General features: G+C 55.2%; 1 protein-coding gene across 1 annotated transcript in view; it reads right to left on the reverse strand.

Moving 5' to 3' along the window:
• Positions 1-3,800: 3,800 nt before the first annotated feature.
• The window catches only part of CNOT9 (CCR4-NOT transcription complex subunit 9), a 33,849-nt gene continuing 22,087 nt past the window's right edge, over positions 3,801-15,562 (reverse strand). The window contains exons 4-8 of the mRNA XM_069982251.1: positions 10,850-10,959; positions 10,297-10,406; positions 8,436-8,534; positions 7,868-7,959; positions 3,801-6,982 (exon numbers count right to left, since the gene is read on the reverse strand). Of these exons, the coding sequence (XP_069838352.1) occupies positions 6,814-6,982; positions 7,868-7,959; positions 8,436-8,534; positions 10,297-10,406; positions 10,850-10,959 (580 nt within the window). The 3' untranslated portion in view covers positions 3,801-6,813. The remainder of the gene's footprint in view (positions 6,983-7,867; positions 7,960-8,435; positions 8,535-10,296; positions 10,407-10,849; positions 10,960-15,562) is intronic.

Here is a 15,562-nt window from a genome sequence, read left to right on the forward strand (position 1 = left end):
ATCATACACACCTCAGCTGCTGCAGAACCTCATACTACACCTCAGCTGCTGCAGAACCTCATACACCTCAGCTGCTGCAGAACCTCATCATACACACCTCAGCTGCTGCAGAACCTCATCATACACCTCAGCTGCTGCAGAACCTCATCATACTACACCCCAGCTGCTGCAGAACCTCATACTACACCTCAGCTGCTGCAGAACCTCATCATACTACACCTCAGCTGCTGCAGAACCTCATCATCCTACACCTCAGCTGCTGCAGAACCTCATCATACTACACCTCAGCTGCTGCAGAACCTCATCATACACACCTCAGCTGCTGCAGAACCTCTTCATACTACACCTCAGCTGCTGCAGAACCTCTTCATACTACACCTCAGCTGCTGCAAAACCTCTTCATACTACACCTCAGCTGCTGCAGAACCTCATCATCCTACACCTCAGCTGCTGCAGAACCTCTTCATACTACACCTCAGCTGCTGCAGAACCTCATACTACACCTCAGCTGCTGCAGAACCTCATACTACACCTCAGCTGCTGCAGAACCTCATACTACACCACAGCTGCTGCAGAACCTCCTCATACTACACCTCAGCTGCTGCAGAACCTCTTCATACTACACCTCAGCTGCTGCAGAACCTCATACTACACCACAGCTGCTGCAGAACCTCCTCATACTACACCACAGCTGCTGCAGAACCTCATACTACACCTCAGCTGCTGCAGAACCTCATCATACTACACCTCAGCTGCTGCAGAACCTCATACTACACCTCAGCTGCTGCAGAACCTCTTCATACTACACCTCAGCTGCTGCAGAACCTCTTCATACTACACCTCAGCTGCTGCAGAACCTCATCATACTACACCTCAGCTGCTGCAGAACCTCATCATACTACACCTCAGCTGCTGCAGAACCTCATCATACACCTCTAATGATTGTGCTGTGAATCTCATATCTAAGCTTCTCATTTGTGAGACTGAGTCAGTGTATCTCAGCCTACAATGTGTGATACAACCACATGGATTGGGTACCGTATAGATCAGATCCACCTATTACACTGGTCGGTGGGGTGATACAGTGTGCGATACCAGCGGGCAGAGATTAGATACACTACATGGCAGCAGCTGGTGTATCCAAGCCTATGAACTGGGATACCAGCGGGATGAGATTAGATACGGTGGAGGCGATCGATCCTCCTGGTGACGTCATTCTCCTATTTTTGGATTAAACATAATTTCAGAGATAAAAATAGAAGATGGAAGAACGGACAGAAGTACGGGAAGCAGCAAGACGTGTCCTGGGGGGAGGGGTGACTAGGACGCTGCATGGGGGGAGGGGTGACTAGGACGCTGCATGGGGGGAGGGGTGACTAGGACGCTGCATGGGGGGAGGGGTGACTAGGACGCTGCATGGGGGGAGGGGTGACTAGGACGCTGCATGGGGGGAGGGGTGACTAGGACGCTGCATGGGGGAGGGGTGACTAGGACGCTGCATGGGGGGAGGGGTGACTAGGACGCTGCAGGGGGGAGGGGTGACTAGGACGCTGCATGGGGGGAGGGGTGACTAGGACGCTGCATGGGGGGAGGGGTGACTAGGACGCTGCATGGGGGGAGGGGTGACTAGGACGCTGCATGGGGGGAGGGGTGACTAGGACGCTGCATGGGGGAGGGGTGACTAGGACGCTGCATGGGGGGAGGGGTGACTAGGACGCTGCATGGGGGAGGGGTGACTAGGACGCTGCATGGGGGGAGGGGTGACTAGGACGCTGCATGGGGGAGGGGTGACTAGGACGCTGCATGGGGGGAGGGGTGACTAGGACGCTGCATGGGGGAGGGGTGACTAGGACGCTGCATGGGGGGAGGGGTGACTAGGACGCTGCATGGGGGGAGAAAACATTGGATTTTGTCACCTGATTTGATTGTGTAAGACTGAGGCCCAAATCTCCAAGTGTATACAGGGAAACACTGATACAGCGCAGCCCCCGCATCCCGCCCCCGCAGCCTCTGTACTGGGCCCCCGCAGCCTCTGTACTGGGCCCCCGCAGCCTCTGTACTGGGCCCCCGCAGCCTCTGTACTGGGCCCCCGCAGCCTCTGTACTGGGCCCCCGCAGCCTCTGTACTGGGCCCCCGCAGCCTCTGTACTGCGCCCCCGCAGCCTCTGTACTGGGCCCCCGCAGCCTCTGTACTGCGCCCCCGCAGCCTCTGTACTGCGCCCCCGCAGCCTCTGTACTGCGCCCCCACATCACACAGTTCCGGAGCCCAGGAACAGCCTGAGCAGTGGAGAAGATTGAGGAATATCTCCCACACAGTCCTCCATCTACATCTATGGTCTTTACGGAGAGCTTCTCATTGGTGGAGAGAGGCCTGAGGTAACTAGGGCACTGATTGGCTCAGGGGAACGAGGAGACACTTGGCTGATTCTGACCCAGCAGCAGTATGTGAACCCCTCAGTACACAGAGCCCGGTACCCATCACCCCTCATACAACACTACCCACCCCCTACAACACTACCCACCCCCTACAACAGTACCCACCCCCTACAACACTACACACCCCATACAACAGTACCCACCCCCTACAACACTACACACCCCATACAACACTACACACCCCATACAACACTACCCACCTCATACAACACTACACACCTCATACAACACTACACAGCATATATAACAGTACACACCCTATATAACAGTACACAGCATATATAACACTACACACCCCATACAACACTACCCACCCCATACAACACTACACAGCATATATAACAGTACACACCCTATATAACAGTACACAGCATATATAACACTACCCACCCCATACAACACTACACAGCATATATAACAGTACACACCCTATATAACAGTACACAGCATATATAACACTACACACCCCATATAACAGTACACAGCATATATAACACTACACACCCCATACAACACTACCCACCCCATACAACACTACACAGCATATATAACAGTACACACCCTATATAACAGTACACAGCATATATAACACTACCCACCCCATACAACACTACACAGCATATATAACAGTACACACCCTATATAACAGTACACAGCATATATAACACTACACACCCCATACAACACTACACAGCATATATAACAGTACCCACCCCATACAACACTACACAGCATATATAACAGTACACACCCTATATAACAGTACACAGCATATATAACACTACACACCCCATATAACAGTACACAGCATATATAACACTACACACCCCATACAACACTACCCACCCCATACAACACTACACAGCATATATAACACTACACACCCTATATAACAGTACACAGCATATATAACAGTACACAGCATAAATAACACTACACACCCTATATAACAGTACACAGCATATATAACACTACACACCCTATATAACAGTACACAGCATATATAACACTACACACCCTATATAACACTACACACCCCATACAACACTACACAGCATATATAACACTACACACCCCATACAACACTACCCACCCCATACAACACTACACAACATATATAACACTACACACCCCATATAACAGTACACAGCATATATAACACTACACACCCCATATAACAGTACACAGCATATATAACACTACACACCCCATACAACACTACACACCCCATATAACACTACACACCCCATATAACAGTACACAGCATATATAACACTACACACCCTATATAACACTACACACCCCATACAACACTACACACCCCATAGAGTATACAGATGAGCTGCAGCCGGTGGATCACACATGTATTATGGGAGATTTATTGCAGAATTTACAATAATTACATTAAATGAAGGGGGAGGAAGGGAATGTAGCACTATAGGGCGGAGACCGGGAACGTGACTGATGGGGGGGAGGAGGTAATGTAGCACTATAGATGGTTCCCATGGTTCCTGCAGTCAGTGGTCCCTGCTCTCCCGTGGTTCCTGCAGTCAGTGTTCCCGGCTCCCCCGTGGTTCCTGCAGTCAGTGTTCCCGGCTCCCCCGTGGTTCCTGCAGTCAGTGTTCCCGGCTCCCCCGTGGTTCCTGCAGTCAGTGTTCCCGACTCTCCCGTGGTTCCTGCAGTCAGTGTTCCCGACTCCCCCGTGGTTCCTGCAGTCAGTGTTCCAGGCTCCCCCGTGGTTCCTGCAGTCAGTGTTCCCGACTCCCCCGTGGTTCCTGCAGTCAGTGTTCCAGGCTCCCCCGTGGTTCCTGCAGTCAGTGTTCCCGGCTCTCCCGTGGTTCCTGCAGTCAGTGTTTCCGGCTCCCCCGTGGTTCCTGCAGTCAGTGGTCCCTGCTCTCCCTTGGTTCCTGCAGTCAGTGGTCCCTGCTCTCCCTTGGTTCCTGCAGTCAGTGGTCCCTGCTCTCCCGTGGTTCCTGCTCTCCCGTGGTTCCTGCTCTCCCGTGGTTCCTACAGTCAGTGTTTCCGGCTCCCCCGTGGTTCCTGCAGTCAGTGGTCCCTGCTCTCCCTTGGTTCCTGCAGTCAGTGGTCCCTGCTCTCCCTTGGTTCCTGCAGTCAGTGGTCCCTGCTCTCCCGTGGTTCCTGCAGTCAGTGGTCCCTGCTCTCCCGTGGTTCCTGCAGTCAGTGGTCCCTGCTCTCCCGTTGTTCCTGCAGTCAGTGGTCACTGCTCTCCCGTGGTTCTTGCAGTCAGTGGTCCCTGCTCTCCCGTGGTTCCTGCAGTCAGTGGTCCCTGCTCTCCCGTGGTTCCTGCAGTCAGTGGTCACTGCTCTCCCGTGGTTCCTGCAGTCAGTGGTCCCTGCTCTCCCGTGGTTCCTGCAGTGAGTGGTCCCTGCTCTCCCGTGGTTCCTGCAGTCAGTGGTCCCTGCTCTCCCGTGGTTCCTGCAGTGAGTGGTCCCTGCTCTCCCGTGGTTCCTGCAGTGAGTGGTCCCTGCTCTCCCGTGGTTCCTGCAGTCAGTGGTCCCTGCTCTCCCGTGGTTCCTGCAGTCAGTGGTCCCTGCTCTCCCGTGGTTCCTCTGTTAGTCCTACTGTAGACCTGCCTGCAGCACATCACCCGTCTCCGCTAGGAAGCCAAGGAAGGGGTAGCCACCTGAGGGCCAATCTGTCCTTGTGGTGGCCACTGGTGGTGGGTACAGCAGATCCACCAGTCCTGATGTTACAATCTCCCGCAGGGTGCTGTGGGGGTCTCCTGACTGAGACCCCCCGGCAGCAGGTGTAGCTGGCAGTTCCCGTGTTTCGGCTCCTCGGACCCCTTTCTTGCACAGTGAGTATAACCACGCACCCGCAGCTGCTCCGGGGAGGTAACGTGCAGGTAGAGCGCCCCCTGCCCTCCTCTGATCTTGAGGAGACAGCTGGCAGATCAGTGATGCTGTAATTACTCATCCGGCAGCTAAGGCAGAACATTTCCCGCAGATTATAAAGGATTTCTCGTCTTCGAACGAATAAAAATTTTTCCTATGTTTTTATTAGTATTTAGGATTCAACAAGGTAAAGCAGAGCTCTGCAATAAGGGGTGGGAGGGGGCGGGTGACTGTCCATGGGAGGGGGCGGAGTCCTGCAGTGTGGGGCAGAGTCCTGCAGTGGGGGGCGGGTGACTGTCCATGGGAGGGGGCGGAGTCCTGCAGTGTGGGGCAGAGTCCTGCAGTGGGGGGCGGGTGACTGTGCATGGGAGGGGGCGGGTCCTGTAGTGAGGGAGCGGGTTCTGTAATGGGGGGGGGGGGGGGAGGGGGCTGGGTGGCGGAGTCCTGCAGTGGGGGGGGCGGGTGACTGTCCATGGGAGGGGCTGGGTCCTGCAGTTTGGGTGGCGGAGTCTGCAGTGGGGGGCGGGTTCTGTAATGGGGGGAAGGGGGCTGGATCCTGCAGTGGGGGGCGGGTGACTACCCATGGGAGGTGGCGGAGTCCTGCAGTGGGGGGCGGGGGACTGTCCATGGGAAGAGGTGGAGTCCTGCAGTGGGGGGCCGGTTCTGTAATGGGGGGGAGGGGGCTGGATCCTACAGTGGGGGGTGACGGTGACTATCCATGGGAGGGGGCTGGGTCCTGTAGCCGAGGTTGGTGACAGTCCCTGGGAGGCAGCAGGTCCTGTAGCCGAAGTTGGTGAGTCCCTGGGAGGCAGCGGGTCCTGTAGCCGAGGTTGGTGGCAGCCCCTGGGAGGCAGCAGGTCCTGTAGCCGAGGTTGGTGACAGTCCCTGGGGGGCAGCGGGTCCTGTAGCGGAGGTGGGTGGCAGCGGGTCCTGTAGCCGAAGTTGGTGACAGTCCCTGGGAGGCAGCGGGTCCTGTAGCCGAGGTTGGTGGCAGCCCCTGGGAGGCAGCGGGTCCTGTAGCCGAGGTTGGTGACAGTCCCTGGGAGGCAGCGGGTCCTGTAGCCGAGGTGGGTGGCAGTCCCTGGGAGGCAGCGGGTCCTGTAGCCGAGGTTGGTGGCAGCCCCTGGGAGGCAGCGGGTCCTGTAGCCGAGGTTGGTGACTGTCCCTGGGAGGCAGCGGGTCCTGTAGCCGAGGTGGGTGGCAGTCCCTGGGAGGCAGCGGGTCCTGTAGCCGAGGTTGGTGGCAGCCCCTGGGAGGCAGCGGGTCCTGTAGCCGAGGTTGGTGACAGTCCCTGGGAGGCAGCGGGTCCTGTAGCCGAGGTGGGTGGCAGTCCCGGGGCTATGTTACATGCACATAGTCTGTAGACGTGACAGGCGGCAGCCCCGGGATGAGTTGGGAGCAGCAGAGTCTTCATCTGCAGGAATAGTCTCCTCCATCTCCCCCCGGGATGAGAATCGGCAGCTGGGGGAGGATCGTTTCCAGGAGGAGGAGCAGCAGGACAGGAGATGTGAGACCATAGTCCATCACTGCGGAGGCAGCGGGATTCCCCGGGGGTCGGTCACCTGTCCCTCTTGGAGGTTCTTCACCAGCTGAGCCAGCCAGCGCTTTGTGGTGGTATCGTCCTTCAGCACCTGAGCAAACGTTGTGTCCTTCAGCTGGTCAGGAAGGCATTGCCGCAACGCCTCCCGGGCTCTGCAACACAAGGAGGCCGAGTTATGTACAGCCGCAACATCATCAATATCATTCCCCCATGGAGGCCGTATACTCCACCGGACCCCGGCTCTGAGGAGGCCGTATACTCCACCGGACCCCGGCTCTGAGGAGGCCGTATACTACACCGGACCCCGGCTCTGAGGAGGCCGTATACTACACCGGACCCTCGCTCTGAGGAGGCCGTATACTACACCGGACCCCGGCTCTGAGGAGGCCGTATACTACACCGGACCCCCCGCTCGGAGGCCGTATACTACACCGGACCCTCGCTCTGAGGAGGCCGTATACTACACCGGACCCCCCGCTCGGAGGCCGTATATTACACCAACCCCCCCTCCGTGCTCTGAGGAGGCCGTATATTAACATCACCCATCCGCCCCCCCCCCCAAAGCGCGTTCTGAGGAGACAGGCCGTATATTACACTATTACACCCCCTCCCCCCCACGCTCTGAGGAGGCCGTATATTACACTATTACACCACCGCCCCCCCCCCCCCCCCCCCCGAGGAGGCCGTATATTACACAGACCCCCCCCCCGCGCTCTGAGGAGGCCGTATACTACACAGACCCCCCCCCCCCGCGCTCTGAGGAGGCTGTATACTACACAGACCCCCCCCGCGCGCTCTGAGGAGGCCGTATATTACACAGACCCCCCTCCCGCGCTCTGAGGAGGCCGTATACTACACAGATGAGTAAGGGTCTGGGGGAGCAGGGCCGAGGAGTCCAGGGGGTGATGAGTAAGGGTCAGGGGGGTGCAGTGCTGATGAGTCCGAGGGTCCAGCTCCCACCCATCACTAGGATGTGGCTCCACTATGTCCCCTGCAGCTCTCATGCTGAATATATTGATACCACCCATTAGCCGTACCTGGGGTTGTCGGAGAGGCGGAGGTAACAGCGCACAACGTGTTTCAGCAGCCTGGCAGACGGCTCCTTGGACAGCTGCAGCACCATCTTCCCCTGCACAAGGCAAAGCATCAGCGTCACAATGGAGCAGGGATTGTGGATTAGAGGATGAGGATCAGCAATGGGGATTGTGGATTAGAGGATGAGGATCAGCAATGGAGCGGGGATTGTGGATTAGAGGATGAGGATCAGCAATGGGGATTGTGGATTAGAGGATGAGGATCAGCAATGGGGATTGTGGATTAGAGGATGAGGATCAGCAATGGGGATTGTGGATTAGAGGATGAGGATCAGCAATGCTGATCCTGCACAGATCTCCCATAACGCTGCACAGCAGATCCCACTTCCTTCCTGAGCACAATGGCGGCTGAGCGCCCCTGATGATGTCACCTGATCATGTGACCACAACGCTCTGTATTCTGATCACATGCTGTGCCAATCCAGAAGGTGAGTGATCACTGCCCCTGGGAGCTGGGGGGGTTACATACAGCGAGACCACCCTGAGGGATCAGACCCAACCACCATCTTACCAGAATCATGGCCACATGGGAGAAGCGCTCGTATGTCTGACAGATATAGGCCAGCCCCGTGTCATCCAGCAGAATCTTCTGGAGAATAAACGTGGCAACCTGAGGGAGAAGAGAGCGCGAGAGGTGAGCGAGACCCCCGCCACACCCTGCTGACCTCATACAGGAGACCCCCGCCACACCCTGCTGACCTCATACAGGAGACCCCCGCCACACCCTGCTGACCTCATACAGGAGACCCCCGCCACACCCTGCTGACCTCATACAGGAGACCCCCGCCACACCCTACTGACCGCATACAGGAGACCCCCGCCACACCCTGCTGACCGCATACAGGAGACCCCCGCCCCCCCCTGCTGACCGCATACAGGAGACCCCCGCCACACCCTGCTGACCGCATACAGGAGACCCCCGCCACACCCTGCTGACCTCATACAGGAGACCCCCGCCACACCCTGCTGACCTCATACAGGAGACCCCCGCCACACCCTGCTGACCTCATACAGGAGACCCCCGCCACACCCTGCTGACCTCATACAGGAGACCCCCGCCACACCCTGCTGACCTCATACAGGAGACCCCCGCCACACCCTGCTGACCTCATACAGGAGACCCCCGCCACACCCTGCTGACCGCATACAGGAGACCCCCGCCACACCCTGCTGACCGCATACAGGAGACCCCCGCCACACCCTGCTGACCTCATACAGGAGACCCCCGCCACACCCTGCTGACCGCATACAGGAGACCCCCGCCACACCCTGCTGACCTCATACAGGAGACCCCCGCCACACCCTACTGACCGCATACAGGAGACCCCCGCCACACCCTGCTGACCGCATACAGGAGACCCCCGCCACACCCTGCTGACCGCATACAGGAGACCCCCGCCACACCCTGCTGATCGCATACAGGAGACCCCCGCCACACCCTACTGACCGCATACAGGAGACCCCCGCCACACCCTGCTGATCGCATACAGGAGACCCCCGCCACACCCTACTGACCGCATACAGGAGACCCCCGCCACACCCTGCTGACCGCATACAGGAGACCCCCGCCACACCCTGCTGACCTCATACAGGAGACCCCCGCCACACCCTGCTGACCTCATACAGGAGACCCCCGCCACACCCTACTGACCTCATACAGGAGACCCCCGCCACACCCTGCTGACCGCATACAGGAGACCCCCGCCACACCCTGCTGACCTCATACAGGAGACCCCCGCCACACCCTACTGACCTCATACAGGAGACCCCCGCCACACCCTACTGACCTCATACAGGAGACCCCCGCCACACCCTGCTGACCTCATACAGGAGACCCCCGCCACACCCTGCTGACCTCATACAGGAGACCCCCGCCACACCCTGCTGACCTCATACAGGAGACCCCCGCCACACCCTGACCTCATACAGGAGACCCCCGCCACACCCTGCTGACCTCATACAGGAGACCCCCGCCACACCCTGCTGACCGCATACAGGAGACCCCCGCCACACCCTGCTGACCTCATATAGGAGACCCCGCCACACCCTGCTGACCGCATACAGGAGACCCCCGCCACACCCTGCTGACCTCATACAGGAGACCCCCGCCACACCCTGACCTCATACAGGAGACCCCCGCCACACCCTGCTGACCTCATACAGCAGACCCCCGCCACACCCTGCTGACCTCATACAGCAGACCCCCGCCACACCCTGCTGACCTCATACAGCAGACCCCCGCCACACCCTGCTGACCGCATACAGGAGACCCCCGCCACACCCTGCTGACCTCATACAGGAGACCCCCGCCACACCCTGCTGACCGCATACAGGAGACCCCCGCCACACCCTGCTGATGGGGGACACCTTACCGTTTTAGAGAGCTCACTGCCAGACTCCATAATGCGCAGGCACAGCGGGATGATCTCTGTAGTCAGGAGGAAGTTGATGACTTCTTGTTCATCCGTCTTCACTAAAGCTCCTGATGGCGGAGAAAACACTGGAACATGAGAACCGGCACAGGACAGACAGCCGCAGTGGGGGGGGGGAACGGCACAGGACAGACAGCCGCAGTGGGGGGGGGGGGGGGGAACGGCACAGGACAGACAGCCGCAGTGGGGGGGAACGGCACAGGACAGACAGCCGCAGTGGGGGGGGGGGGGGGGGAACGGCACAGGACAGACCGCCGCAGTGGGGGGGAACGGCACAGGACAGACAGCCGCAGTGGGGGGGAACGGCACAGGACAGACAGCCGCAGTGGGGGGGAACGGCACAGGACAGACAGCCGCAGTGGGGGGGTGGGGTGGGGAACAGCACAGGACAGACAGACGCAGTGGGGGGTGGGGGGGAACAGCACAGGACAGACAGCCACAGTGTGTGTGTGTGTGGGGGGGGAATGGATGTTAAGTTTCCCATGGTTCTTACCAATGACCCCCAGGCTGGTCAGGCGTAAATACTCGAAGGGCCGGGTCTTACTGACCGTGTGCAGGAAGGGATAGAGGAAGAGGGGGATGTGCGCCGCCAGGAAGGCCGATCTGCAGAGGAAGGAAGAACAGTCATCAGCATGGCCGCAGGTCACATGACCCCAATGTAACCCTCCCCCCTCCATATAGAGGAGACCCCTATGTAACCCCCCAATATAGAGAGCTTGAGTAAAAGAACAAAGACAGCGCTCCATGTGCAGGACCAGAGGCAATAGGATGGATAAAATCCAGTAACGGAATAAAAACCTTTCCCGGCCACCAGCAAGATGGAGGCCCAACTCTCCTTGTGTATACTCCGGAAGGGAAGGGAACCCTGAAGTGCCGAATGTAAGGTAGGGTTAGATAGGTGGCCAGGTGTAGTTCAGTATAATAATAATCAGACATGGTATAGCCCTTATCTCATGGTAAATGGTATAATACAGTTTATTCTGCAGTAGCTTGTCTCTAGAAACAGGGAAAGAGACGGTGATTGGTGAAGACTGATCACGTGATGACAGCGCTTCAAAACCAAGTCAAGGCGCAAAGATTCCAGTCCGTCGACGTGAGCAAGCAAAGAACGAGTTTACCTCAGCCAGCTTACCTCAGCCTGATCTGTTGCTGGCGATGGAAGACTTCTATTACAAAGTTCTATCCAAAGCCACCGCACTCGGGGGAGAAGACTGGTTACATCAATGTCTGGCCTTAGACTTACCAGATCTGGATGTTACCTCAGAGGACGCGACCGGGGACGGATCGGCTTCTGATGAAGATGCAGCTGCCGGTCCGGAGGAGAAGAGAGCGGTGCGGCGTCGGTCCGATCATTGAGCATCTGAAGCGACCGAAGCAGTGGGACCACCTCCATCTCGTCGCCGGACAACAGGCAGAGTTAGAAGATCTCACCGCCATCCAGGCTGGGAAGAGGCGTGCTGGGCACAAGAGAGGAGGGCCGGCTGCCGCTACTACCGGGCTTGTGTGAGGGGCCGCACAGTAAAGTGTCGGGGTAAGCTAACCCTATTAACCCTTCATGTAAACGGGCATGGGTCACTCCTACTCCGGATAGGGCCTGCACTAACGTCTATGTGGTCTCCTGGTTGTGAGTCGTCTTCTTCTGTGGTTCCATTGCCTAAACCTAGTGTGCCTGATATCTGTCTCAAGGAGCCACTGTTGTATATACCTGCGGTATATCTCCCCTGGGGTATCATCTCCTTATTGCATAAAAAGAAAAAATATAGAATAAGGAATATGTGGACATCTTTACCTTATTATCGCATTATAAAGAGGCAAAATCTGATGATAAGGATGAAGAGTGGGGCCAAATCCTTTTACCACTGGCTGCAGGCATTTTGTATATTTGCTGCAGTTCTTGGGGAAAAATGTCCGGCTAACAGTGTCTCATTATTTCAACACATTGATGTCATACTCGAGGCTTATCGTAATCTCGGAGGCAATGCATGGTTAGTATATGGTGAAATGTTCAGACAAAAGATGGCAGTACATCCGGGTGTCCGTGGGGGCCAGAAAGATGTCGGCCTATGGATCCATTTGATGATCCCCCAGAGGTCCAGAACTACTGTGGCTCCGCCAGCAAGCAGGCTTTGCATTCAATGGTGCCCAATGTAAGTGGTATGGGACATGTGTGTGCCCATTGTGGAGGGGCCCATCCCGTATCTAAATGTTATAAAGAGGTAAGGATTCGCTGGCCAGGGGAACGGACTCCAGTGATGCTGGGAAAAATGCTCCCATGGCTCGCAGCTTATCCAAACACACAGACGGCTGAGCTCTTGTTGTCCGGGTCTTTACATGGTTTTGAAGTTCCAGAATTGCAAGGGACTGGTTGTACACCTGTGGAGAACCTTAAATCCACTAAATTTAGATTGTCTATTGTTCGCAAGAAAATTGCTAAAGAGACTGAAGAAGGTAGAGTAGAGGATCCTTTTGACTCCCCTCCCTTCCCTAATTTCCTAGGTCTCATACCCAGAAGGGAAGCGAATGCTTTCAGACTGACCCCTCCCCCCCTTCTCCTTCCCCAAGGTCAGCTCATTAAATGATTCAGGAGATTTGTTACCAGTCACGTATAGCTCCATTGAAGCAGCCATTGAGCTAGTGCTATGTAAAGACAAAAACTAGTGATGAGTGAGCATGCTGGTCCGAGCTTGGTACTCGATCGAGTATTAGGGTACTCGATGGTATTCGTTAATCGGACGAGCATCTCACGATACTCGAGGAAATCTCAGCATCCGTTTCCTGTAAGTTCCTCAGCCAATAAAAATGCAGAAGACTCTTTGGTACATCCTGCGATCACGTGGGACCCATACATGTCGATAGCAGCGATTGGTTGGCCAGATCAGATGACCCTGCCATATAAAACTGGGCGGGGGCAATGCTGGCTTCAGACGCATATAGTTATATTGTCCCCCTGCAATGTCCCCCATATAGTTATATTGTCCCCTGCAATGTCCCCCATATAGTTATATTGTCCCCTGCAATGTCCCCCATATAGTTATATTGTCCCCCATATAGTTATATTGTCCCCCTGCAATGTCCCCCGTATAGTTATATTGTCCCCCTGCAATGTCCCCCATATAGTTATTATGCCCCCCTGCATTGCTACAAAAAAAAAAAAAATTATACTCACCTAATACTGTGTTAATCTCTTCTAGCCTCTGCAGCCGGTCAGTCGCCGGAGGGATCCCCCAGCAGGAGCAGCGACATCATCACTGCCCCTGCCGGAGGATCCCTCAGAGATCATGTCCAGGTTACATCCCAGGCGGGGGGTTGGTGGTCCGTGCGGCACGGAGGAGGCTGGCAGCAGGCATAACATCTGACACTGCTCCGGGATCTGCAGTCCGTTGCACCAGACCGCAGATCCTGGAGTAGGACCGCAGATCTCGGAGCAGTGTGAGATGTCAGCCCTGCCGCCAGCCTCCTCCGCGCCGCACGGACCACCAACCCCCCGCCTGGGATGTAACCTGGACATGATCTCTGAGGGATCCTCCGGCAGGGGCAGTGATGACGTCGCTGTACCTGCTGGGGGATCCCTTCGGCAGCAGTGTGGATGCGGGACAGGGGCTGGCGTGATCCGGAAGGGGGAACTCTTATTGGTGCTCAGTGAGAGCAGTCTTCTCACTGACCACCAATGAAAGAGTTGTCCCTTCCGGAAGTGCGGCAGGGGCCGGATAAAAGGCCTCGGGGGGGCCGCATGTGGCCCTCGGGCCGTAGTTTGGGGACCCCTGCTCTATATCAAGTACAAGGTAAGTACTCCCAGGGTACCTGCCACCATTGCTTTGTGATACCAAGCTGGATTGGATAATTGTTGTATAACAGAATTTCTTTCTTCTGTAGACAGAGCACTCACTATAAAAAGTTTCCATTTTTTCATGAAAGAAACCGTAAACTTTTCATTACTACGTAGGGTATCAATCATTTCCCAATGAAGTGTTTCCTTGAGATTATCAACCAACTCTGGTATTGTAGGGGATGTAGACTTGAGCCAATGATTTAAAAAGGTATTTAAGGGCTAACAATAGAGTAAGGTGACCTCCAGGAGGAAGAGTCCTTCTGGCTGAGAGAGTCTCACCTCCTTCCGTTACATCATGGAACATATAACAGATTGGATCCAAAGGCAGAGACGTGCCCCAAGTGTTTGTTAGAAAAGATTCTATCAGTTTCCAATAGAAGTGGCCATGGGGACACAGCCATACCCAGTGCTAGAGATCAGCTTTAGATTTAGCACATTTAGGACAGTGTTGTAAATAACCTTCTAGGTGTTGAGTATAAGAGAGAATAAATGCATATATTGCTTTGTTTAACAGTCGGTGGAGCTCTCTCAGTTTTGTGCTAGGAGTAGCGGTGTGGACGAATTTAATCCCATTTAGTAATCGTTGTTCTAAATCATTACATTGTAAGTCGTCATACCATTTTGTCACATGCCGGGGGGGGGGGGGGGGGGGGGGGGGGCACTGTCAAAAGAAATGGAGGAAAGCATTTGGTATATTGGTGACCGGGAAAGTCATAAGGTCGTCCTAGAGCAAAGAAGGTCAAACGATCCCGATTTTTCTGCAATGGCTATTGATTGAACTCAGTTGCTTGCTAATTTGAGAAGTTTATAGTATTGTACTTCTTGTTCTTGGGGCAAGACATATTGTTCTCTCAGTCGATCCCAGGAAAGAAATATTCCTTTTTCAGAATCAAGTAAGTGACCCAAAGTAGCGATACTCCTCTCCTTCCATACTGTATGATCGGGGCTTCTAATTCCAGGTCGGAATAATGGCGAATTCCACAAGGGAAGATATTTAGAAAGGTTGAAGGGTAAATTGTATAGTTTCCTGACAGCTTTCCAAGTCGCTATTGTGTCTCTAAGAATGACATTCTGCCTGAAATGAGAAGGTAATTCCGAGATGGTACTATGGAGGAGTGCGGATAAAGGCCGTGGATGGGTAAGGGAGGATTCTAGTGAGAAATAAGAGGTGTGATTGAGCCTCTAATATGTCTGGATATAGATGTCAGATTGTATAACCTGATATCAGGTAGCTGAGCGCCTCCTCTGGTGTTGGATCTGCATAAAGTATCATACGATATTCGGGATTTTTTTGATCTCCATAAAAGCAGTGAATGTAGCTCTAAGTTTAGATATATCTTTATGTCTAAGGAGAATGGGAATCATTTGTATGGGGTA

The sequence above is a fragment of the Dendropsophus ebraccatus genome, chromosome 9 (assembly GCF_027789765.1).
Source record: "Dendropsophus ebraccatus isolate aDenEbr1 chromosome 9, aDenEbr1.pat, whole genome shotgun sequence".
NCBI classification, from domain to species: Eukaryota; Metazoa; Chordata; class Amphibia; order Anura; family Hylidae; genus Dendropsophus; species Dendropsophus ebraccatus.